Source organism: Syngnathus floridae, chromosome 22 (genome assembly GCF_059516105.1).
Source record: "Syngnathus floridae isolate MCC-2025c chromosome 22, RoL_Sflo_1.0, whole genome shotgun sequence".
Taxonomy (NCBI): domain Eukaryota; kingdom Metazoa; phylum Chordata; class Actinopteri; order Syngnathiformes; family Syngnathidae; genus Syngnathus; species Syngnathus floridae.
Window position 1 is genome coordinate 4,927,011 of NC_142434.1, and position 26,709 is coordinate 4,953,719.

General features: G+C 45.0%; 1 protein-coding gene across 2 annotated transcripts in view; it reads left to right on the plus strand.

The window, feature by feature from the left end:
• Nucleotides 1-835: 835 nt before the first annotated feature.
• grm8a (glutamate receptor, metabotropic 8a) overlaps nucleotides 836-26,709 on the plus strand; it is an 86,827-nt gene continuing 60,953 nt past the window's right edge. The window contains exons 1-2 of one of the 2 annotated variants that reach the window (XM_088366731.1): nucleotides 836-1,195; nucleotides 4,832-5,571. In XM_088366731.1, the coding sequence (XP_088222857.1) occupies nucleotides 5,035-5,571 (537 nt within the window). In that variant the 5' untranslated portion in view covers nucleotides 836-1,195; nucleotides 4,832-5,034. The remainder of the gene's footprint in view (nucleotides 1,196-4,831; nucleotides 5,572-26,709) is intronic. The other variant, XM_088366730.1, reaches the window with a different exon arrangement.

The window sequence follows — 26,709 nt, forward strand, 5'->3', positions numbered from 1 at the left end:
GTGTCGTGAAGTCATTCTTCTGAGGTTGTCAAGCATGATGCGAGGAATTTGTTTTGGATAAAATTTGAATATTCCTCCATTGTGTATACATTGCAAGGCAAAGTGTGGATTTGAATGGAATTTAAAAAAATAAATGGATGGACAAGGACACGATATGTTAGAGGTGAAAATGTAAATATTTTGATTTTGAATTTAACTCATAAGGCAAAATGGTATAAATATTTTTTAATTTCAATACGTAATGACATATATTGATTAAAACGAAATTTTTAAGCCTAATTTCATTAAACGCTAAATTAAGGCGACGAGACTTGTTGCAATGGCATCTTTTGGCCTCAAGATAACGCTAGTGTTACATATTTCTTTCCTATAGGCACAGCGGAGTCCCAACCATCAAATTGAACATGTTGCACTCCGCCCCCCCTCACCTCCCCCTCGCCCTCCAATCAACACACAAGCGAACCCCCGTGGGGCTCCTCCAATCGCGTTCCTCGCGGCTGATCAAATTGTTATTACAACGCAGATGAGATGCGCTTCATTTATTTTAATTCCACTCCCACACCAAGATCCATGACGCTCCTGTGTTTCTCGTGGTGGGCGGTGCTTATGACAATCAATGGGCGTAATCGAAAAAAATTGACTCAAGTTGAGGCAATCAATAGGGCGGATTTGACATATTGACGCGCTCGTGTAAAATTATAACATATTCTCCCCGTTAACTGTCTAACCTATCAACACGGATCGATCAACTTGATTGACGTTCGTGCGGCTCAATTGAGATCCCAGCTGTTGACGTAACGCGTGAAACGAATGCAGGTGTTTTCTGATTATTGACGTGTCGTGACGTAGGTCTGACTTTCTCTCTCCATGTCGCGCGCACGCACTCCCTCTACCTTCTCGTGGCCGCGCGCACGTTTTGGGGGGAGCGCTTGATTGAGGCAGCTGCGCTCGTCCCACGGACGGTATTTCGTTCGATATTTACCTGTAAACACAAGCAAGGAGCACTTCTAGCAACATTTGGGCGTCTTCACTTACGTTTTTTTTTTTTTTTAAACTGTCGTGGATAAGGATATCACACTCAAGGAGGACTGCTTTATTTTTTTTTTCTTCTCTTGGAGGGACCCCCGCACGGGAGAAGACTGGAAGTCCACTCGGGGAGGATACTCCTCATCTTCCACACTCTGAAGACTTTAAGGTATTTCCTTTCTCCATTCACATTCCACCAGTGACTCCAACATTTCCATTCTTTGCGTCGTGCGTGGGTAACAGAAGCCCACCTTAGAGCTTTCCCCCTCAAAGGGAATATTGCAGTGGTGTTTCCTCATCTTTCACAGAGGATGGCACTGTCTCATTTAATGAGACTGCATGCAGAGCTTTATGGGACCCTATATGAGCTGCATAATCAGATTATGGGCGAGTATTTTCCATTTCTTTTATCATATTAACTGTTTCCAATGCTGATAACTTATATTGTAACTGTCGAAGCTTCCTTGTGTAATATATGAGGGTGGAGTGTTGGTAATTATTCAAGCAGTGGGACCCGTATTGTTTATCAATAAAAATAAATCAGTGAATTTGTTCCAATTGAATCAACTGGGTTAAATCATTTTATGGAATAAGTGAATCACACCAACGCTTTTAGTGTTAAATTACATTAATCAACATATTGTGCTTCATCTCAACTGCATCCTCTTCAGCTGGCACTGACAGCAGTGCTACTAGTAGCGTCTGGATCTGACTGTTGTCAATTAGGCACATCGTCTTCGTAAATATGATGTAAGACATTTTCCTTGGGATAATTTGATTTAAAATGGTTTCCTCTTACTTTCTTCATTTTGTGTCAACAAGTTTTGTTAATTGTTGTGTCGTGTTTGTACATGTGGGACAGGAAGCAACTCTGTAAATAATTTTTTTACGCATTGAGTTATTGCTGGGTGGGGGGGGTCGTATCTTGCTCTCCCACCAGATCATACGTCACAGATGCTAGAAAAAGCAGCGCGGATAAAACAGCAATGAATGGTGGCGAAAAGATGAGAATCCGATCCGCAGCAGTGACACCTGCTGTGATTTGGAGGGAGGGTGGGGTTGTTTCTAGGGGGGGGGGGGGGGTGCACCGGTGGGGTTTGGAGGACTGTCACTTGCTGAAAAGAGCAGCGAGCTCCCCGGAGACGAGTGGAGGCCTGCGCAAGAGTGATGGAGCGATGATGGAGAAGAGGAGGCGGAGGCAGGGACGCGGGGGGTGTAAATAAGACAAGGGACGATGGGCGGGGGGGATGCTGGAGTCTTGCGGAGGGAGACGGTGGCGGGAATAAAAGAGGACAAGGTAGAGTGAAGCGACAAGTGAGCCAAACTCACCGCTGCCAGTCCGATGAAGAGGGACGATGAGTCAGTCACGCACTTGTCTGTTTGTTTTTTTGTTGGATTTCAACATGAAAATGAAATTTGGATCAGGAGTAGAATTCTCTGATGAAAGTTAAGCCAATCAAATTGTATCCATTGGAATTTCCAGATTTTTTTGTTGTTTAATACATAAATCAAATTTAATCACATTTTTTTCAATGAATATTCATGTTAAATCTTTATATTTTTGTTGTTTTGCAGTAATTTGGTTGTTGGCAGTTCCACATGTTTGTGTATTCTGACACAATAGGATTATCTTATCGTGACATTTGATCCACCCTGGAAAAAAAAGTGTTGAATAAACAAAATCGTGCCCGGGCTCTAAAATTGCACCGTGCTAGCAGATCTGGCCAACCTACATAAAAGCGGCTTCTTCATCATCGCAGTTCGTTTGCCTCGTATGTCGTGTCGTGGTTTTGACCTCATTCCATTCACAGGCGAGGAAGTGATGAATTAATTGGGACACAATTGAATTAGAGCTGGATCCGCAAAACGAGCGCCAGAGTGGAAGATATTCAGGCTGCGACTGGAGTCTTAAACCTATTAGGAGCCCTCAAGATGAAATTGGGCACGGGTACTTTTTCTTGAGATGCCAAGTCGTTGAACTCCCATGCTGGATTAGCCTGAAGATGTGATGAAGAAGTCCTGAAAAGTTTCAAGTCCCTCATCGGTGATCTGACCCAAAGCAAAAATTCTCAGTTATCGTCATTTATTTCAAGGATTTCCAATCGGTGAGCTGTGAAAAATCTGGTTCGCCCTGGGAAATTATCCAGTTCCATTTAATTGGTTTGAAAAGTTTTTATTTGCTGCAAATAGTGTATCGCAGAAAATCACTGAGTAATTAACGTTCACGCTAAAACGATTTGTAATTTAGTAAAACTGCCAGAAAATGGTGGCAGTTTTTTTTTTTTTTTTTGGGCTGAATGAAGCTCCTCAAGTCCAATTTGTTTCCGTGACGTCAACATGCCACAAGGTGGCACCAAAGCAAAAAAGAGCTTTGTCTTTTTTCGATACCACTTTGTTTTACCGATACTGATACCCAGCACCGATACATTTGTACTTTTAAAATTTCCCCAAAAAATAATGAGTTAATTTTTGAAAACATTGGAGAATTAATTTTCAATGTTAACTAGCTTGAAACGCTAACGGGAAAGACCCAAAAATAAACATTCATTTTCACTAGTGCTTTTTTTTTTTTTTGCATTTTTAGGACGTGTGCAATTGCTATTTTCAAATACTCAAGATGGAACTTTTGGCTCAAGCAAAGACATGTTTAATTTTTGATTTGTTTGCCTTTTTCCCTGTCCATTGCCCATTAACGCTATTTCACTGTGAGAAAATGGCAGACCCGTTCCTTCATTTCTTTGGCTCCAAGGGTAGCGCTGCGCTCCTAATTAAACCACAGAAAGCGGCTAATTAGCTTAGCATTGGCAGCCTGCGGGGCTTGGAGGGGCGATCCAAAAGCCATTTATCATTCATTCACTCTCTGCGGGCAGTAAAGGCAAAACAAGCACAGTTATTTCTTTGACTTGCAAGACTCTTTTGCAACCGGGCCATTTGTACCGCAGCTACAAAAATAATTAATTGGCAAATCAGCACTTTTTAGGACGCCCATAAATAAAAGATGTCCAGTGGCCATCACCCAACGAAAAAAGACAATCCTTTAAAAATCCGCCATTTGACCCATGAACCCCAATATAGCATATCTTCCTGTAATATAGTGAATTCAAAACTTAAAACTGCATCAGTGCAATAAATAAAATAAGTGACTGTGGGTTAGGCCCACCCAAAAAAAAAAAGAATAACTCCCGAGGGCCCGGGCTCATGAAAGCATATTAGCACTCGTGTCATGTAGGAGCCAGTCGCTTTGTCACAAGCAATTTCCAGCGCCAGCGACGGCGGGGTGATGCCAGATATTATGACTTCCTCGCAAGGACGGAGGTGCGAGCTCCTTTTCGTGAACCGCAGCTGCCAATGGAAACACGGTGCCGCGTTAAATCGATGTGTTTGATTGAACAGGTGCAAGAGCGTCTGTTGGAATCCTCAACGTCACGAACGCTCATCGGGCTTTTTGGCGGGTTCTTAATGATGCAAGCAGACGCGGCTCATTGCAGCCAAAGTGAGGGGAGGGAAATTATTTCAGTCGGTATTTTTCACGGAACCGCGGCGCTGCCAATGTCGTGTAAACATTTGACTAGCAAATACGGTCGGCCTTACTTTGGCGCCATCTTGTGGCGAAGAGAGATATACGCCGCAATATTATGCAGTCTCGAAGTAACCTTTTTAGGGGTGGGGGGGGGTTCAATTTCTCTTGGAATTTTACTATTCGCCTAAAGGGTCTGTCTCAATCCCACTGCAATTTTGTGCCAAAAGTTTCAGGTTCATATTTCTCAGCAGAATTAAGACCCTCTTCTTCTGTTTCCCCCACCAGGCTCGACTGAACATGTGACCAGTGGACAAACGCCCGAAAAAGATTATTATCCTCTAGATGCGTCTCGTTTGGAATATGACTCACTCCTGGGGCTCAGCTAGCTTCACCCCTTGGCTCCTCCCCCACACCCTTGTCAACCAGTAGAACCCCCCCCCCCGCCCTTACTTTTGGAATCCTTAACCCTTCCGAGATCACCTCCAATCATGGAGCCTCAATCGAACCGTCAGCCGCAGTCCAACCCCGTCGTCTTCGTCCCGCTGGTCCTCTTGTCCGTTTGTCTCCTTCCCGTCGCCCGGCCACAGCGACTCCCCATCGACCCCCAGGCCGCGCCGGAGTACGCCCACTCCATCCGGTTGGACGGCGACATCATCCTGGGCGGATTGTTCCCGGTGCACTCGCGGGGCGACCGCGGCACACCTTGCGGGGACCTCAAGAAGGAGAAGGGCATCCACCGCCTGGAGGCCATGATGTTCGCCATCGACTTGATCAACAAGGACCCCGAGTTGTTGCCCAACATCACGCTGGGGGCGCGGATCTTGGATACCTGCTCCAGGGACACGTACGCTCTGGAGCAGTCGCTGACCTTCGTGCAGGCCCTGATCGAGAGGGACGGCTCGGACGTGCGCTGTGCCAACGGCGACCCGCCCATCTTCACCAAGCCGGATAAAATTGTCGGCGTGATCGGAGCGGCGGCGAGCTCCGTGTCCATCATGGTGGCCAACATACTGCGCCTCTTCAAGGTAAGACCAAAATTTCATATTTTTTTTAATCTGTGTGACAGTTTAGAGATTGATTGAAAGCTCTCAGTCAGCCGTCAGCAACATGTCGTCTACCCGTGAGTCGTTGACAAGTTCAAATGTAGTTGTGGTTTGTGGGAGCTCTGTTATTGTGACAAGCAAGTCCAGTCTACTCTGCAATTTACTTTTCCACCCTGACATTGCAGAAATTACTTCTTGGCAATGTTGGGCTGTTGGTTATGGAAGCAAGATGTTCAGTATTTTTCTAAATCTGTACTTGTCCCGTCAAAGAGTGAAAGTGATCATGTCAAACAAGTGTGTCTGGATGTTCTCGGCCAGGAACTGTCAGATGCTCAAGATATTCTCCTGGTTGTTCTGCTGCAATTTTCCTCATTGAGAAGAAGCGAACGCAGCAGGAGGTCTTAGTAGATGTGCCTGTTAATTTTCGGGTGCTCACTGAGGGGGGGTAAATCTCGCTGTCCTGGAATTTTTCTGACACACCTGACTGAAACTCGCAACCTCTGCTGCGTTATATAGTCCATAGATATGAAATGTCAATACTTGTTTTTGGATTATTTTTGTCTAGAATCATCTCAGGTAGCCTTGGACGCCCTTAAGTGAGATGTTCATGTGCTAAATACTCCCCCCCCCCCCCCCCCCGAATCAAAATGTCAGCCACTCAATTAGGGCTGAAACGTGTCAACAGCCTCTTGACGCTTTGCGAGAACGTGGGCTTCTATCTGTGTGTGACGAGTGGGCCTAATTGAGTTTCCCCTTGGGAGCGTCGCTTTTGTTTGTTTGTCGGGCATTTGCCGGAGAGCTTTTTTGCAAGGCCATGATGGAGGTCAAGCGAGAGTTAGTTGGGTAAGTGTGATGCGGTTGAGATAATTTTGTTTTTTTGGTGAGTTCATCCCATCCGGCATTTGACGCGCCTGCCATCCTTCCGCCCAATCTCGCGCTTTTGCGGGCGCCGAGATTTGCATATTAAAACGCAGCCCCGTTTTTAAGCCCGCATCTGTCACAATAAGCGAACGGAGCCGACTCACCGCCCGGCGCTCATTTGCCTAATGCGATTTACAGATTTTTTTTTTCGCGAGCATATGTACACGCGTGTATGTTGCATTGTTTGATGAGAAAACCTCCGTGTGTGTCCGCGAGCGTGTTCGCGTGGGCACCCCGAGTCCTTCGGCGATTGTATCAAAAGGACTGAAAACATATCTAGGACATGGCAACGATGCCGTCTAACATATGTGGTTTTATTTTCCAATCCGACAGCGGCAGTCACAGCTTGACGCCCACTCAACCCGAGGGGCTGGCTCACAAAAACGCAGCAGTGCGCTAGTGCGCTTTTGAGAAGGGAAGAAAAAGAAAAAAAAGATTCGAACAACAGATTGTCTTCCAAATCCTTAAGTAAATAACACACTTGCAATTGCTTGATGTCGCCGTGCGGGGAAACGAACGTCGTCTCGAAAGCGCGAGTGATCACAGCTTGAAAACACCACCAAAATGTCTTTTGGCACCACGAGAAGCTCGTTTGATAGCATCTGTGTTTGCTATCAGCATCTGCATGCGTCTTATTTATCTCCTGGTGAGATTTATTTGCCAAGAACTTCCAATGTCGTCGTGGTTCGGTCGGCGGACGCAAAGTTGGATTAGCTTGCAACTATCTGGGTTCCTTGAGAACGCTATCTAGGATGTTTTTTTTTGTTTCCTCTTGTGGAGATTATCCTTATCAGCTGGTGTTGGGCGGTAAGCATGTGGTGTTAAATCAGTGGCGATGACACAAGATGTACTGGGATGGAATTTAATAATCCTCACAAAGAGAGCAGCGAGTGTCTTGACTTTTGGAAGTCGTTCACGTAAGGCATCGGAACGTGTCAGATGGTGATGTAACGAGAGCACAGAAATCCGAGGATTAGGTTGCATATAAATCTGAGCCTGATCATATTTAATGGGATTCTCTGTGATATGTTTAAATAGCTAAAGATGTTTTGATATCGAAGCGTTTGGTTTACATTTTTGTGTATTTGCGAGAACAAACTTGCAAAATATTATTCATTTTTTTTCGCTTTGTCATGCTAGCTAAAATTTGAGGTATGTCTGGATAGCCGAAAGCTAGCAAAAACAATTTTATGCTATTTTTTGGGGTGTTTTTTGGGAGGCTGGAACGGATTAACGGCATTTCTATTTATCTTAATGGGCAATGCTTCTTTTTGGCGGGGGACGGAGAAGAAAGGCTAAAATTGTTTCCTTGTCATCCTGCGAGCAGACAGCCATGATGACTTAACAAAATGGACGCCATCCGCCCTTTCAGCGATCCCTTTCGTGTTGCGTCGGCTTCTTAATGTGCGTTGCTGTTTGTTTATCAAGCATTCCGAGGCGGAGGTCAGTCACAAGTGGGAAGTCTTTCCCACGGTCTTCCCCGCAACCCCGCTCGCGGCCCCCCCGCGCCGCCGTTCCTTTGCTTCTCATCTCAGCGCGACGAACACACGAGCGGCTGTCTTGCTGATCGCTTCCTTGAGTCAGCCTTCTGCTCACCTCGCCGTCTGTCGAGGGAGTTGAGCGCCGCCGCTCTCCGAGGATTTCAATCTGCGTCTGTACTCTTTCCCACGTGACTTTTTCCCGGCTATATTCTCTCTTGTAACTTTAAGAGATTGATATTCGTTCTAAAGCAATCACCCATGTCCCTATTTATTAGGGTGCGCACACTTTTGCAATCACAATAACCGTAACCCCACTAACAATGATTTTTCTAAATTATGGGTCACAAGGAAGCAAAAGAATGAGCAAGTCTGGAATCCTTCAGAGTCTAGCGATCGTGGTTGATTTGTTTGTCAAGACGCTGTGCATTAAGCTGATAATGATGATGATGATGGTGATGAAGACGCAGCAGCGAGTTGGAAAACTCATTAGGGCCTCCTGCTTTGTGTGGACTCCCATAGCGATCAAACCTCCTTTAACAATGGCGACCTAATGAGACGGTGTGCTTTGACGCCACACCTAATCGTCCTAGAAGAATGTATTCATGCTTTTTTTTTGGAGGCCCTGGCTGTAAAAATCTTTTTTTCCGCTCAATAATACTAATACTGACGAAGCGCTTGCTGCAGGAGATAAGAATGTTCGTAGTGGGTGAAACTCGGTCCTCTATTTGGTTGTAAAAGCGCCCAAAAAAACAAGCAGGGCAGCAGTGAAGTCAGCAGACCTGTTAGCAGTCCATTACGCTCTTGCACACACACTAAATGAAAGTTTAATCAAGTTCTCTGATGAGAACCAGGAGATCATTACATTTACGCGCAAGCAAACTGCTGACTGTGCGAGCGTTAATGTGTACAATTACCTGATCGTGCCGCGCCCAAATGAGAGCGAGACGGGGCTGTCCCCGGCGGATTTAATTGAATTGTTGTGTTTACGATACAGATAGGACAAGAAGCGCTTTTAATCGCGTTAGCGCCAAGCGCAAACGACCAACATAAACTTCATTCAGAGCGCAGCCTTTGACCTTTTTGAAACGCAAAAGTATTGGAGTCATTTTCCCGACCGCTAAAACGCCGCTAACGGGTGTGACATGTGGCGCGAGACTGACACTTGCTATAGAAAGCTTTGCAATAAGAAAACGGCGCCACTGTTGAATGTGACACTCGCAGCCTAGACGAGGGTTGGGCGGAATGGCCGGAAAGTCGTTTCTACTCGTAAGGCAGCAGCAACACGCGAACTTGTTTATGTCTAAAGTTAGCTAGCTGCATGCTAACAGTGATATAGCTAACATACGGTGGGCTAGCAAAGCTAGTATCAATATTGCGGTAGCTATCACTCTTAACACAAAGTAATGTTGACAAAATAATAGTGATGTATGACGTCATTTAACGTCGTTCTCATTTTTGCAGAAAATTTAGAGCCAATCTCCAGATTCAAACCCAATCGAGTATTTTACCTGCTCGCAGCCGTCTGATCTTTCAGTCTTACCGAATTATAGTTGCGGCAGATTGTTTGGGACCACAGGTGACAGAATGAACGCGTCGGTGAGAAGTTTAACACGGAGCCGTGGGGGCCACATTGGAGAGGATGACGCCCCCCTCTCACGTCCAAATCGTCACTCAGTGAGGTTTGATACCTTTTTAAAAGCACGGATCTAAAATGGATCAAAGGTACACCGGCTCATGGATTATTTCTGACTGGGATGCTGGCAGAAAATGTGTGCGAGAGAGAGAGAGAGGGATGGAGGTCAAAAAAAAAGGAAAAAAAGAGTATTTAAATGCATTTTTAATATCCGGGATGGCGAAGAGCGCTCGCGAAAGCGTGCCTTCTCTTTCAAGCAACATTTGCGATGACAAGGATGCATATACTCGGGGAACTTGAAACGGGAACACCCCAAATAGTTCAAAGAATCAAAAATGTACTTTGAGGCTTTTGTTTTGTATTGCTTTCTTTAAAAAAAAAAAAAAAAAAAGTAGGCCAGATAAGAAGAGAGGATGGAGCTTTGGGATGGCGTCTCAGTAGAGGGCAGGCTTCTTTCCAAAATAAGACCAACAATAAAATAAATATCAAGTGAGGAATATTATACGTTATTTCCCCACGTTTATTTAAATTTTAAAATTAATCTGAACATGTGACCTTGACTACAAAGAGTGTCATTGGCAGTCAATGAAAAAAAAATGCATCGCTAATATGCTAACATCGAATTAACACTTTGACGATGAAGTTCAACTCAAACTTTTCTCCAGTGCCACGGAAAAAGTCTTCAAAGCATACTGCCGCCAACGCAAAAATATACATATAAAAACTTTTTTTTTTTTTTGCTTATGGCCTTGCGCTTATTAATCGGTTGATTTCCCTACATCTGTACATCGTGACCAAAAATACCATCATTTGCCCACAAGGTATCCCACGCTAATACTGCGCCATACCGCTATTTTGTCCGACCCGTGACCCCCAGCTATGAATATGCCTTAGCGTTTGCTAATGAGCATCTGCCGCCATCCGTAAAAAAGCACACATCTGCGCTCGCGCTCCTTGCTAGCAATTCTTGGGGAACCGGCGCGGTGGCGCTTCGAATGGGAATGAAGAGAAGCGGAGGGGAAAGGTGATAAAATATCAGGGAGGGAAGGAGGCCGGGAACCGAGGTGAGAGGTTTGGCTGTGATTACACACTCCTCTTCTCTCATCCCGCCATCACGGCCGTTCCCTCACTTTTGTCTCACTCACGGTCGCTGCATTATTCAAGGCGTGGCGGGCGTGGCCATTAAATATACATGGCGGGAGCAGAGGCAAAAAAGTCACGAGTTGAGGAGAGTATGAGTCTGCTTTTTGATTTTATTTTTTATTTTAACATGTTCATCGGGACGCCAAGAGTGACAGAAGATGGGCGATTTGATATCACATTAAATTTAATGATGTGTGTTGGAAACTATCTGGACAAAAATTGAATTCAAGAGGTTTTTAAAATGTAAAAAAAAATAATAATAAAATCGTCCTATTTTAGCACGAGTCGATCGATTAATCGATGTTGTCTATAACGGCTGCTCGGGACCGGAAAGACCATATCCAGTTTTCTTCTATTTTCAGACATGATTCCTGTCAACGCGCGGGACATTTTTATAGATTTTCAAAACCTTCTGCTGAGGTTATTTATTTATTTACGTAATTTGGCGCCCAGCGTTTCATATGCCGCAGGACAGCAACAGAAGAAGACGGATAGACGCAGAGATGCCAAGAGCAGCCGAGCGGTGGCGCGGAGACGCCAAACACTTAACCTTGTTTCCTTTTTTTTTCGTTTTTTTTCCCTCCCACCTCGCCTGTCTGATCTAATGCAACATGGAGGCGAGATGTAACAACACCTTTTGCAGGCCGCGCTCGTCCCTAGAGTTGCGTGCTCTTAGTCGAACTGCTCGCGCTCGAATGAACAGCAAAAATCCCCCCCGGGATTGGTAATTGCCTTTGGCTGCCACAAGATGGCGGTGAAACACTCAGAAGTGAGAGAATGATAAAATGCCATCTATACAATTGTTTCCCGAATGTTAGCATTTAACATTTTTCAGAATTACATTTTGAATTACGACACGACCGAGTGGGCAATTTTTCACCAATGGTGAAGTTTGCGCAATCATTTTCAAATCCAACAACCATATTTTTGATTGGTCAGCCTCAGCGGAGGTTGCGCTCTACTAGCTAGCATTCTATTTTTCTTTTATTGTTATTTATTCGTCCTTATGCCGGACGGTTCCGGGGGGAGCTGGCCCGTGTAATGTGCTTCGGCCACAGTGCAGGGTTTTATTAATACTACATTGTGTTATACGGCCGAGAGTTGTGTTATTGCCATACTTGACTCTACTGCGTTTTATGTGTCCGTATATATATAGTCCAATACATATATACCGGTATATTGTCGCACAGCCGAGCACGGAATTGGTTTTGACGGCGCTTTATCAATTTGCGTGAAATTAAAAACGAGACAAATGGAAGCTTTCAGCGACTCCCGGGTCCAAGTAATTATTTATCGCAACGAGGCGCCAAGGAAGCAACGGCACTTAAATGTCAGCAAAGTTGACGTTGGCGCATTACCGCCGCCTGCCAGTCGTCAAGTCAGTCGCGCTGACTCACGTCGGTTGCCTCATTTCCTGTTAGCGCCGCTCCAGTTTAGAAGTTTGGCTCGGAGAGATGACTCACTCGAGCGCTTAAGTGACGAAAGAAACCTCGAGGCGTGCGGATTTTTAGCGTTTTGGTATTTGTGTCTTTGATTGATAATGATGCTGACATTTAGGGCGGCTTTGATGTAGCGCCGATGAAAGTTTACGCTTGATGGGATTTGCGCTTTGATATGGCTAAATTGTCCCCTTGTCTTTTTGACAGGTTGCCACGGTAACCCATTATTTGGTCCTTTGTTTTGCACAAAGGTCAAAACCTTGTCATGTATAAAAGAAGCACTTTGGCGCAGCTCTCGGTTAACTTTTATAGGCGTGAGTGAATCACTAGCGCCTCTGCTGGCGGGAGTAAAGTAGTGCGCTTTGAAGAAACTCACAATTGTTCATTTCTATGTAAAATTGTCGCCGGTAGTCCCTCCACCCGCCCTCAGCTATTTCTGCTTTCAGACAATTTAATAATAATAAAAAAAAATATTAGACATAGAAAAACTATGCCAAACCATTCTGTAGAACGTTACGAAAATAGAGCCATCGGCTGCTATTAAAATTGTTCTATTAATCGCCGCAACACTTGAGGTGCTCCCGTTGAGCCAATTCTGAGCATTTGCATAATTGCATTACAAGCGTACATCATTTCGAGGCGACGCTTCATTTGCATTTGTAGCAACGTGAGATATCAACTTTGATATCAAGACTGTTGAGGAGCAGTCGGCAGATTGTCAGAGCCCGTGCGCGATAGTACCTGTTGGCAAAGAGACTGTCAAAAAAAAAAAAAAAATTAAAACGGAAGCTTGGTAACAAGTCGTATGTAAATCTCACGTTTCGCTCGCCGTCTCAGCGGGGATTTAACAGCTAAGACGAGACAAGTCCTTCCCTCCTTTCACTGAGCGCCGTCCAAGTGGAAGCTGGACCCGAGCCAGACGTTTGCGCCCTCTGAAAACCGCTTTGGTTTATATCAAGATCGAGATCATGTCGTCTTTGCTGATTGAGTTTTAAATATCGGCTGACTAAAAAGACATTTGGACACTTCTGTTTAACAAATAAAGTTTTTGAAATTTTGGTGGACTCCACATGACCTCCATCGTTGGGTAAAAAAATATTTGGTGCCAGCATTATAAGCCAGTAGAGCTGTTGATTATTTTGTCGATTAATCAATTAATCGTATGTGTCAGTTAATCTTTACTCCTGTCCAAGCCAGTTGAGCGTCATTCTAAAGATGAGACGCTTCTGCATTTTTGTTTTAACGACGGAATTGGATGCAATGGTTTCGATTATTGGCATCGTTTTCTTCATTGCCCCGACAAATGAAATCATCTTGTGCTTTAGAACTGTTGGCATTCCGTTTGCAAAAACATCTTAATTTTTTTTTTTTTTTTGTTTCCCCCTGGCAAATCGAGAATGGTCTCCGTCAGCCAAGTGTTTCATGTTCACCTCCCTCTCAGCCAACTCTTGTGTGACAATTTCCAAACTTCATTTTTCTTTTTTTTCCCAGTATATTCTTAGCGGCTTAGCTAAATGCATTAAAACAAGCTTTGACATGCATTCAACTTAAGATGTGACGGAAATAAACGCTGCTCTGGGGTATTTAAAGGTGCTGCTTAATGTCAGCTTAAGGCTGAGAAGAGGAAGAAAAAATGACAGCGCAGACGGGAAGACGCTTCACATGACACTCAACAATAACAACAAACCCGATTCTCTCGCCTTAGTTCTGAATAGGCACTTGTTAGCATCTCCATTAGCGTCTGCGTTAGCATCAGAACAATCCATGCTACTATCAGTCCAATTTTTTTTACAAGCTGTTAGTCAAAAGGCTTGGTAAATGTGCCGAACGGCATCTTTTTGTATACATCTTCAACTCCAAAAGCCCATTAAGTGTACTTGCCCAAGACAAGGGTCGCTTTTAATAGCTTGAATCCGCACGCAACCGCGCCAACAACATCACGCCGCTATCGGGAAGTCAGCGGTGAATAATGTCTGCCATTAGGGCGAGCGGCGGAAGCCGGCGAATAAAAATGTCCGTGTCAGCGGGATCGTCTTTGTGTAGGTTAGAGTACACGAGCCCAAGAGGATGTTTAGAAGTCTGATAAGTTTGCGTTGGATATGCCAGCTGGGCGTCACTCAAGGCCAGACACAAGGATTCTCAAAGTTTTTTTTTTTTTTTTTTGCATTAAGTATCCTTGGCTGGTATCGGCAGCTTTAAAATAAGGCCAGTATCGACCCAATACCACCGGGCCAATAGGCATGTATTCTTTATCCTCTGCAAAAATGAATTGCACTGCCCCGTGGTGGTCAATCACACACACACCAGGAAGAGTGCAACAATTCATTTTAACGGGAAGATATAAAGTTCTGAGCGTGGTCATGGAACAAATTAAACTTGTTGCCACTGCACTTTTCGCTCGCCACAGTTTTGTCATTTCCATCCCATTAACCTCACACTCACAAATGTGATGCGCATTGGCTGTTGTTTGTGATTTACAGAATATCTATCACCTTCTTTCTGTTTTTCCCTGCGAGGTGTTATGTGGGTTATTTCGAAGCCAAGCTTCTGGAATATTTATATGTGCATGTGTGTGTGTGTGTGTGTGTGCCCGAGAGCCCCGGTCAAGAAGCCTGGAGGGATCCTGATTAATTTATCCCTCAATTGGCCATAAACAGGCCCGCCTTGAGGTATGAAACGCACCCAAGAGTGTTTCTCGGCACATGCCTTTTTTTTTTTTTTCTTTTTTCTGAAGACTAGGATACTAAACAAACGCACATCGTCGGCACACGTTTTGAGATTCAGCGGATGGCAAGAAGGGAAAAGGAAAACGCAATCAAAGAGCAGCGTCAAGTTGAACCCTTGTCACATTCCTGCTGCCGTAGCATCTTTTTGACACTTGTGTTGTGTGTTGATTTTGTGTGTGTGTGTGTGTGGACAGTGCATCAGCCTGTATTTGCTGTCATCCAAGCCTCATCTGTATTATACCTGAGATTATTTTGCCGCCATTGTAAAATTAGTACAGTGGCGCCTTGAGATATGAACTTAATTTGTTCCATGACCACGCTTGTAATAAAACCTCACCATCGCCACATGGGGCAGTATAACGCGGATGTACAGCTTCTCTGTAAGCCGCAATCGTGTTACCGATCTTCGCAGAGGATAAAGAATATATCCTTCTTAGTACTGTTTACATGTTTTGAGTATCGGTTGCTAGCATGAGTTGCTAGCATTGGTTGCTAGCCTCGAGCTGCTACTGTGTGAAATACAAAACGGGCAATTTAATTGTCAAAATATGATCATATAATTTATTAAAGGAACTGCACATGCATTACTTATTTTATTCTTAGAAATGAAAAGCCATTCCTGAACTTGTAACTGCCTGGGGTGTCGGGGGTGGTGGTCATGTGACAGTAGAAATGTCGCTCCCCATCCAAGCAAACAGGATGATGTGGATTATGTTTTGTTTTTTTTCTCCCCAGTCCCTCCCTCTCGCCTGTCACCCTTCCAAGAGGAATTTTTGGGCTTCTTCCATTTTGGAAGTCTCTCCATTTGGCTGCGGCTCTGTTTGCGTTTTTTAAGCCGCGTAATGGCCACTAAACGCAAATGTTACCATCAAACAAGGGACTGTTCCAATGTGTTGATTTCAAGTTGAGCTTGAATTGAGCTTTTTGTCGGGGATTTATGATGAGAGCGGCTCAATTACTTGAATTGACGTGTCCTGGCCAGGGCATAAAAACCCCCGCCATATTAATACCATGAAATATGTAGTCCAATTATTACTATTATTATTTTTTTAAGTGTTTTCCTGGCAGTGATTATGCATGTCTAATTGGGACCAGAGAGAAATTCATGTGTGTCTGAATTTAAATATGTATGCATGAGGGCTTCCTCAGCGCTTCACGTGAATACAAAGTAAAAGCCGCAGTAAAGGTGAGCGGCGAATCAAACGTCGACATAAACTGGGAGATCTTGTTCGTGATAGAAGTCTCGAGTATTTTTGAAGGTGTCCCAATGTGCTTTACTCTCGCTATGATTTGAATATACAGATTTTTACACCCGGTAGGTATTATTGAACCGGCTGTGCACCGCCTGGCGCTATTTATAGCGAGCGGAAAGATGCGAAGCGAGTACAGTTGAAAAATTAATCAGTGGTCCCGGAGTACAGGTGGCCTAGGGGAGGGTGAGGACTTGTGGGAAAATGGAGAAGCTCGACTTGCTCCGCCCACTGTGCACGTCGGGTTTAGGTTGGGACGTTAACCCCGGGAAAATTTTTGCGGTCTGACCAGCGTGAATTTTTTTGGTCGCTCAAGTATCTTGTTTTCTTGAGGTCAAAAAAAGCGACTTGTGAGGTTTTGGTTTTGCACCAAACCCCCAAATTCATGTGGTGGTTGCAGAGATTTTTTTCCCACTCCTATACTATGCCCCTCCCTTGTAGGAGAAATATTTCTTTATGTTCTTATACAGACTAACTAATCATTTTGTAAACAGTGGTTCAAGATAGCTTAGATTTTGATGAGCTCATTTCTACCCTCGTATCAGCGTCGCACCAAAACCGGCCGTCTGTGACACTTGTTTGCCGAGAAGGTCGTACGCAAGCACGAGAAGGTCCCCGCTGCCCTGCGGCTTTTTAATTCTCTCCTCCCGTCATGGCCGACTGAAACCTCCGAGGCCGGAACAAACACCGAGTTATTTCTTTTTGTGTCTCGTGCAGATAAACCGGCATGTCGCTTTACGACACCTGCGTGCGCTCCACGCAAATCAGTCGGCGGTCATTCTCGCGCGTTAGCTCCCGGCTAACGGCTCCTATCAGCACTCTTGTGTTTTCATTCTATTTTTATTGTCGCCCCGGACGTCGAAGTAAATTTTTAGAGAGGCGCCGAGATTGAGTTGTAAACTTCAATTCTCTTTGTTCGAACGCATTCAAAGTCGGCTAAGTGCTTTTATGAGGCGATGCCCGGAGATGAGGTCGCAATGATGTTTGGCGGATTTTAAGGAGGTCCAAACGGCCCCTTCCCTCCGTCGTTTTAATCACCCTCTCCGTCTATAACTTGTCGACTTTTCCGCTCCAATATGTGTCGCCTCCATTCTCTCTCTCATTATCTTCTAATCCATTATTTTCCCCGTTGGCAGGCAGGAAGGCGGGCGGTCTGCGGCCCCCCCTCTCCTCGCTAAGGCTGTTTTTTAATCGAGGGACCGTTCGCCCGTGAACATCACAACATCACCCAAAGCAGATGAGCCTTGAAATCCATTCTTGGAAGAATAAGAAATCCAAAAGAAAAGTTTGGATTTTTTCCCCCTCCCTCATCCCTCCATCCAGCTCATTTGCGCCTCGTCGTCTAGCACAGCTCCTGCTTTAGCATCTTCAACCCCCCCCACCCATCATATATATTTCTTGTTTTTGGCAAATGAGATCGCCGGCTCCCAGCAGCATCTATTTTTTTTCCCATTGAGTGCACTCGTGAATGACAGCCGCTTTGTTTTGTGTTCCCTCCGTTTGTCATAGCTAATAAATTCCAAATGGAGGAAGACGTGAGAATGTGATGCGGGAGGACATGAGGGAATGATGGGAACTGAAGGGGAGGATGGCAGCGGGGAATTGAAGGGCACTCTTAACCCTCACATGGGTTTTGCTTTAGGGGACTCCATTTTGTTTTTTAACCCTGATTACCATATTATGCGCACAACTCGCTAAGTCGACTTTGTTGGCAGGGGAGCTGCGAGTTGGTCTCGGAAATTTGCAGCTTCCTTCTCCACGGGGCGCTGACGACAAAAATACGCACGGAACCGCGCGGCAGCGCTAACACGTTGACCCGCCAGCCATGCATGTGTTGATTACCCAAGTGTTGATTAGCATTCCAAGTTGAAACGTCAAAATGGAATGCTAAATTCAAACTTAGTTTGAATTCACATACTCAAAGACACATTGGAATGTTTCATCCCTTAATAAGGTTTCTACCGCTCGCTTTTCTCGATCGATAAAATCATTTTGAGTCCCCTCACCCGATGCCGTCCAATATTTGGCTTTTCTGCTCACATTACAGCAGCGAAATGATTCGGTCACGCTTGAGCCTTCCTCCGACTCCATCGGCGGGGTCGTTCCGCACCAGTGTATCAACACCTATAAGGCGACCTTTTTTTAAATGTCACGCTGCGAGACATATTGGATTTGTGTATCTTTTTCACACCTGTATTTTACAGGCTTTTACACGCTTTAATGCCACGCCGGTAAACGCGACGATCGTCGATATCGGAGACGCTCGGGTGTAACGAAAAAAAAACGGGATTTACATTGAAATGGAGAGTGCGAGACTCTGAGGTGGAACTTTAGAGTAATTAAAAGTGGAGGGGAAGAAAATGGAGAAGCAATTAAAAGCGAGGGAATAGAAAAGCGATACCTGAGCTGTCAAGATCGCAAAGTAAAGCCCACCGGGCGTCAACCGCTACCGCTAATAACACGGGATTAATCACGGGCACACGCACTTGACAGCGATGGTTATCTACCCGCACGTTTGAAGAGATCTGCCGGCTTATCGGCCGTCTCCAGTTGATTTGTGTTTGCCGGGGTGACAATTGAACACCCTACGTAATTCCAAACGTATTGATGGACGCCAGAAGGAGAACCTTGGTTTTTTTTTTAATGACCGATATCCGACCCAATGCATCTAGGTCAGTATGTGTGTAAGACTCTGATTTTCCCTCCAACAATAGACTTGTGTTGAATTGAGCCTCGGCCACTCGCTCATACTCGCCGGCATTGTACGTCAATGCGTCGTCCTCTTTTCTTCTCCGCTTTCATCTTTGGCCCTTTAACATTCTGGCTGTCGCCTGCGCTATCTCTTTCATTGTTATGCCCCAGCCTCCCAGTATGTGTTACGCTGTATAAAAAAAACTAAAAAAAAAAACTAATTGGCCTGGATGCAGCCTGCATATTCATGCATATTTCTTATTTTAGAGAAATGCTATTTTTTTCCATATTTTAGGGGGCGACGTGAGCGGTTTAAGTCGGGCTGTCGTGTTGCATTAAATTCCTCAGAGGAGATCAAGGTCCTTGTGTGTGTGTGTGTGTTGGTGATGGATTGTGACAGTGTGTTGTAAAAACAAGGATCTGTTAGCTGTCAGCTTCTGATGTCTACCTGGACGTTAATTGGCATTTCTGACAAAACCTTTCCGCTCTGGGTTGAACTTGCTGTCCATCACCATTTCTTCCTCTATTCTTAACGTGTGAAGAAAAAATTGCTGAGGGCCAATTTTCACCATTAGACCAGTTTGCTGACGTACATTTTACCTATAATAACTATTGGCTATTTTAAGCAGCTGTAATTTCCCATTTTTATGAGTCACAATTAGTCTGTTAGCTCATTTGCTGCACTAGGTGGGAATTAGCGATAGCACTCTAGAGTGGCTTGGATCCCTGGCAGAACTTCTTGTGTTAGTTTTGTTTGCTCCGGTGTTCCTCAGGGTTCAACTTTAAGCCCCCTGCTGTTCATATTTGCAACACAGGGCTGTGTTGCAAATATGCTTATCAAGAAAAACTGTCCTCAAAGACGTTTTTGGTTACACCAGTCGTATCGAAGCAAGCTTATAAAAGCTCGGGGTCTGATGTCTCCTCGAGAGCACCTATCAAGTAGCACCTCAACACACAAAATCCACCCCCCGCCCCTGAAAAGCCCATTCACGTGGGACCGGCTAATTGAAGAGCACTCATTGATTGGCAGGTTATTTGAGATTGCAAGTGCTTGGAAATCCATACAGCCTGTGGCCCCCAGGTGTGTGTGTCCATGTGTGTGTGTGTGAGACAGGCAGACAGATTTCACCGATTGTACACACTGACAGAGAGCGAGAGGCTGGTGTGTCTCCATTACTGCAGATTCGTTTCAGGAGTATCATGCAACTAAAAGCGACTTTTGGGCTTTTTGACTGTCTGGTGAAACTGTGTATGAAAAATGCTGATTTCATGCACAAGGCAATGGAAAGTGTGTGTAGAAAATAATAATGTTAAGCCTACTGGCTGAAAAAATGGAAATTGGGACCCTCCTCTAATTTAAATGTAGAAATCCGCCGTCCAAAAAAAAAAAAAAAACATTCAAATGAGTCGACCCTCCCGAATATAATTGAGGATATTAGCATGTGGGGGTGCAGAGACATTTCCGTATTAATTGTGCTTGTTTGGATTCCTGCGGCGACCCATTTAGGGAGCAAATGAGCCTGAATTAATGGACCTCTGGCCTTTTGCTCCCATGCAGAGCTAAGACGATTATTCGAATAACTCAACTACAAAACTATTCAATTGGATGGCGCCCATGTCACTCACCAGCCACAATGAGTGTACGGTGACCCCAAGTGGAGAAAAATTCAATATACGCGAATCGAGTTCTAAAAAAAATCGATTCAACTCTACTACATAATATTTTATACCAACTATGCAACATAATCGTATCCATACAAACGTCAATCATTTCCCACTCGTCGGAGCAACGTCTCCATCTGGGCAATCCCTAATTCATGATGAAATTATTAGCGGCTCAAAGACCTGCCCACCGCTATCAGCTCCAGTGGCCAATCATGAAAAGATGGATTATGTGCAATATAGTCCTCTAGTGTGACATTACGGAATTGCATTAACGTGCGGCAAAAGTAGCAGGCTCCCTCCTCGGGGTAAAATATAGTTAACTTGCCCCTGCGATTCACGGTGGCCACATTATATAGCGGGGCTACATTTAATCGGATCTTTAATGCCGGGTTCCTTCCCGTCGGATTTTATAAGGACTATTTTTTTTGCTTTCTTGCTTTAATGCACTTTTTAAGTGAAAGCCACCCATCTATAGTTTTGTTTTCCAAGATGGGAGCCGCTGGAGGGAACTTCCGTCTTCCTGTTGGGTGACACAGTGAAAACATTCACAGCGGGGCAAGCACACACACACACACACACAGTCACTCAGCTACCATTGCCCCCCAGGAGCTCGGAGAGACAGATAAAAGAGCATCTCTGTCTAAGTAGCCGGAAGTGTGCGTGTGTGTGCGCGAGGGAGTGGGTGGCGAGCCCCGCTGATGCGAACGGGGGATGTGAACAAATGAGTCGAGGGCTTGCAGAGAGCAGATTGTTTCCCTGACTTCAAAAACAAAAGGAAGACCAGTCACAGACTTTTTGTAGGTCGCCTACATCCATGTGTTGCTAAACTAGCATATTCAAATGACTCCAACCTAACACACGTGCTAGCTTAACGGTGGGAAACACTATATCGACGGATAGCATCGGCGCCAAAATAGCTGTGGTCAGATATTCAGTTCCTCACGAGTATATATTCTTTATCCTCTGCGTAGATTAATTTATTCTACGTCTGTATACAGTACGGTGTTGTATGTTGCCTCGCTAACGATTGGGGAAACGGCGGCGTAATCCAAATCTGCCAAGCGGGACCGTGAACCCGCTTATCTCGATTACAGCTCGGCTTCACACGAGAAGCCCCCCCACTAGGTTTAGCATGCAGGAAGTGCTTCTTCGCACAAATCCATGCGAGGACCTGCCTGTGTAGATTTGTGATTATTTTCTCAATTACATACAAACACGGGAGTTCATTAGCTGCAGACGGATGCTTTCACGGTGGGCTCAATGGCTTTGATTATTTTCTCTTATGTGGTCCTTATCTGCTCGCCCATGATACATGACCGTGGCCTCTTAGCAGGGCACGAATCAGTGTGTGTTTTTTAGACCCTCAGGGTTCCTGTCAATTATAAGACATCAAAAGCCTCCATAGGCACGGAAGGAATCGTCAGATTGATGATAGGAATTAGCATCCGAGTCAACATCTAGCTGCTTAGCGCACCCCGGGTGCTTAATACTCGCGAGCCGCAGCTCTCTTTGTTCTCGGGAGATTTGTCCGTCACAAGTTGTAAAGTGAAATCTTCAATATTCTTCTTTGTGCGCTCGTGTTGCTTTTATCTAGATAACACGGAGGTGTTTTGCCAATAGAAGCCCTTGAGCTCTTTGGAAATTCGCTCCTTTGAAAGGTGAAGAGAACGGAAAGTTTACCGTCGGAATGTTTCCAGCAAAAAATATTTTATGCTTTTTTTTTTTTGGCCTTCAATACTGCAATTCTCGTGTAATACTTTAACAACCTAAAGCAATAAATGTTCCGATTAATAAATGACTGATTTGCTCAGTTGGCTTTGAATGCGAGGAGGCTCACCTTTGAGCCGCCGCCAACAAACGGGAAAAGTCCAGTGAGCAAAGCACCAAATGAAGTCTTCAATTTGCTCGCCTTCACTATTTCTGAAGCTGTCCACTTAAATAACTCTCAGGACCTTTTTTGGCGTTGTTTTCATCCCCTGTTGCAGCTTGCCGAGATGTAGTCCTCTCGCTTCTTTTCATTCATATTTCACCAGCCCGCATCAAATATGAATGTGGCCGCACCGGCGTAACCTCGGTGTTAGAGGTTATTTAGCTTTCACGCTAATGAAATGGAGTTAGCGCAGGAGAGTTGGGAGAGTCCGGGGTTTTTTTGCTAACAGTTTCATTAGCTTCTTGTTTAAACACTGAAGGAGCTGCAGGAATTTGTGGCAAGTACTGGCTAACAATCTACCATCAGCCTTATCTTGCAAAGAAAAAAAAAAAATCCAACCCAGCTCCATTTGGCTAAAACACATTTGAAAGCTCTCCAAAGACATGCGAGAAAATCGAACGCCCTCCCCGCTTCGCTAACAGCATGATTAGCTCCTTGCGCGGAACATAACTTGGTGTTATGAAGTAAACAATTAGCGACGCGGCTTTACAGTCTTCCACGTCGATCGCTGGCACCTGAGTGTCTGTTGCGTGCCAGATGAGCCGCGCCAGCTCTTTTGTGTCTCGGCGGAGACGTAAAAGAAATTGTTGTTATGATTTTACTGAAAACAATATGAGCCTGTCGGAGTGGAATGCGCTGCAATTAAACGGGACTGCAAAATGTACACTGTTTGATTCGAGAAAACATTTTGTAATGTGTGTGAAGGACAAAGTGTTTTATAAAACAGTCAAATGTTCTACCTGTGATTAAGAAAATTGTTGCAAGCGTTAAGGAACCATTTTAGTCGATATAAAAATAATCGGTCATGGAAATTTTATTTTGCCAAATATCAGAATCGGCCGAAAAAAAAATCTTTACTGGTCAAGCCGTCGTTATAACATGCTAGTTTTGTTAGCCATTTTATGGTGTTTTGCATTATGTGTTAGCATTAGGCTAGTAGACCTTCACATTTGATTCTTTTTAAGTCAAAGCAAAAAATTCAGCAATGCTGCCCCCGCTTTTTTTTTTTTTTTTTGGGAGTATCATGGCGCACCAACTGTCTGCTTTCCTCAGTGCTCCCAGTTTCAGCCATGTGTGTTTGTTTCACGCTGAGGGCAGTGTGCCAAAGGGATATCCGGCTCACTGACCAAGTCAGTTATTGGTCATTCACCACAGGGTTGTCCCTCGACTTGTTGGGCAAACACACACACGCACACCATGCTGTGAAAAGTCAGAGGGTGTTCAACACACACTTACTCCATTGCCACATGAACACGGATATTTAGAACTCACTTTTTCCCTCTCATGTTTGGCCACACACATTTGTCATTTACGGTTTAGAGGTTTTTGTATAATATCCACCTTAGCTTAATGCAAACATAAAATGCAAAACACCATAGACAGGCTAACGAATTTAGCATCGGTGTTGTCGTAATCGCAATAATAGATGCTTGAACACAAACGGTGCTGCAACACATGTAGACAGACAAAATAATTTTCCCTTTGCGGAAAAACGACCGAGTCAGTTGTGAAATCGTCTTAGTGTGTCAATTTATACACTGCCCACTAAATAGCACGAGCACAATCTAAGACTGGAATGGATTAGCGGCTTGAATACTCTAAAATGAGCTGGGATGCCGCACATAAAGACATTATTTTCCCATTGTTATTCCTCTGCCTGGCTGGGTTGTTCTCCACACTGCATATCGTGACGGAATTACTTCCACGTAACCACGTTACCTCCGTGTGGAGCCAGTCCAACCCGGCGCTCTAATGTGACCCCGCCTCCGGCAATTTCCCCGAGTATGGATATTGTCTCCGACGCTATAAAGATAAATGCAAAACGCAGGCGCTCAGTCACTCATTCAGTCTGTCAGGGCTAAAAGTCGGCAAAGGAAATGAAATTTGATGATGAAAATACCCTTGAAGACAACACCTCCTAAATTTCATTTGACAAGTGACAAAAAAAACATGTTTTTTTTAAACCCCCCCTCCCTTCTTCCTCACGCGGAGGTACGCTTGAGTGATGGAGCAACGGAAATTGTTGTTAGGCAGGAGAAGATGCTAATAGAAGCGGCGTTGAAGACGCTAACAGATAACAGATGCGGGAGGGGGGGGGGTCCTCGAGGAGGACACCTTGGAGGTCAAGAAGAAAATGGGGACTCCTTTACCTCAGTAGAAGAGTAATGAAAGATGTGTGAGATAACAGATGGTAACATACGTGTGCCTCCGCAGCCGACTATTCGTGATAAAAACAATATTTTTTCTCTCCGACGTTAGCCACTCGCTACGTGCCACGCCGCACCAATAACCGCTCTGGAGTTTTAGATGTCCCCCTCGTGGCCTGCATTGTGTTTCGACTCCACTGCCAGAGTACGTTAGGAACAGCTTTATAAAATGCTAAGACAGCAATTTTTTTGGTGTGAATTCGACCTCCCCGCAGACTCCAGAGTTGAGATAAAACCTCGGAATAAATATACCCGCTGAGGTTCCCGGTGTCATATTATTGTTATATATTTCCCCACACGTAGAAAAGGGCAAGAGGTTTTATTTTATTTCGTGGTTCGTTATCCAGCTAAGTACTGCAGACTTTGTGAATGGATGAGATTGGAGTTGGTGGTATGCCCGGGTGAGCAAGATATGATGTCACCAACCTCTAAGAGTGATGGTCTGGATTTCTTCGCGAGTCGGACAAAAGCATCAGGATTGGATTGATTACCCCGATTGATTAAGTGTCCCATAACTTTAGCCGATGGTAGTCGCCGTGTCTTCTGTGATCAATGGCGCCCTTAAGGCAATCGCAGATGCAAAAAAAGAAAGCGGATGGAAAACAGTGGTCGCGCCCGAGGGGACGGGAGATGTTATTTTCTCGTCCATCATCACACCGTGCGTCCTCGCTGCCGGCCTGGCCGCCGACTCATCTGTTTGTCTTCCGCCCGTGTCCCTTCAGCCCTTGTTCCCGTCACTCCCGGCTCGCCGGAATCCGTCTTAACTCACTTTTCTTCCTTCCCCTCCTCGCAACGCCATCCATCTTTTTCACCTCCATCTATAAATCAAGTATTGATACTTGTTTATTGTACGCTAGATAAACCCGCATGTCTCCCAATGATCACGCCGTTGTGTTTAAGCGTCGGAATCAATGCGGAGTAATGGCTTCCACCCGACGTGACCTCCAATAAAAGCACCCGTTGTCTTATAAAAAGCCAGGACGAGACGCAGCTGTTGGCATTTGGCTCCGTGACATGTTTGCTTTAGCTCCTGCAATTATGAACGTCACATTCAATTAGCTGAGGCAACTCATGTATTGATCAACCCCCCCCCGCTGAGATCTTTCCTGAGAGACATCCTCCACCTCGTCGGAGGTCATCTGACGCCTCCTCAATTTGAAACTCAGTTTTTCCCCGACGCTCCAAATGCGGAATGAAAGAAAATAGCGTTAGCTAGCCGCAACGGTGTTTGCATGCTAATGAGCGTGAAACAAGCTAGCTTACGTCCGGCGCGATGAGGTCTTCCAGCTCTCTCCCCCTGCCTGGTGGGGAGGCTGAAGCTTGAAGTGGGGGGTTCCTGCAGGTCTGGAAATGACCAGCCAAGCTGAAGAAATGGCCCCTGACAGGGTGGAAAGAGGCTGAGAGCGCTTGAGTCAGGGGCAGCGGATGCCCCCCCACCCCGCGGGAGAAGCCAGATCAGGCCGGCGGAAAGAAAAGCGGGCTCGTTTAGTCGCACAAGTGTTTTTGCTTTGTGTGCGCTAACACGGCTGCCGAGTGAATGTTATTGAAATTCCCAGAGTGATTTTGCATTTTTGTGCCGGAGACCAAACCAAGAACCAGTCTGTGCTTTTCACTCGACTTCACCTGATTTTTTTTTTTTTTTTTGGTTTGTCGTAAGTCATGGCACAGTTCTTTAAGCGAGTCCAATCTTGGCACCTTCAGAAAGCTCTTTCATAGGTGCCGTTCAAAATGTCTGCTTATCTGGACTCGGTTCAAAGCTCTTCTTTTTTTAAATCCGTCCTACTCCTTTTATTCTGACCATCTGTCGCTTGACCAACATCGCCTCAAATCCCTCATGGTTCTTCTTCTTTTGTGAAGGACTTAATACTTGAACAACAGCGTAAATTGTCCAGTCGGTGGACATATGCTTACATGAGTGTGTCTTCTACGTGCAGGTGTGTTTGAACGAGGCGGATGCTCGAGACACCGTTGCGGTTTTCATGTCACCTTGTAAACATTCTTTTGCCTCCCTTCGGCCATCTCGCCATCTGCTCG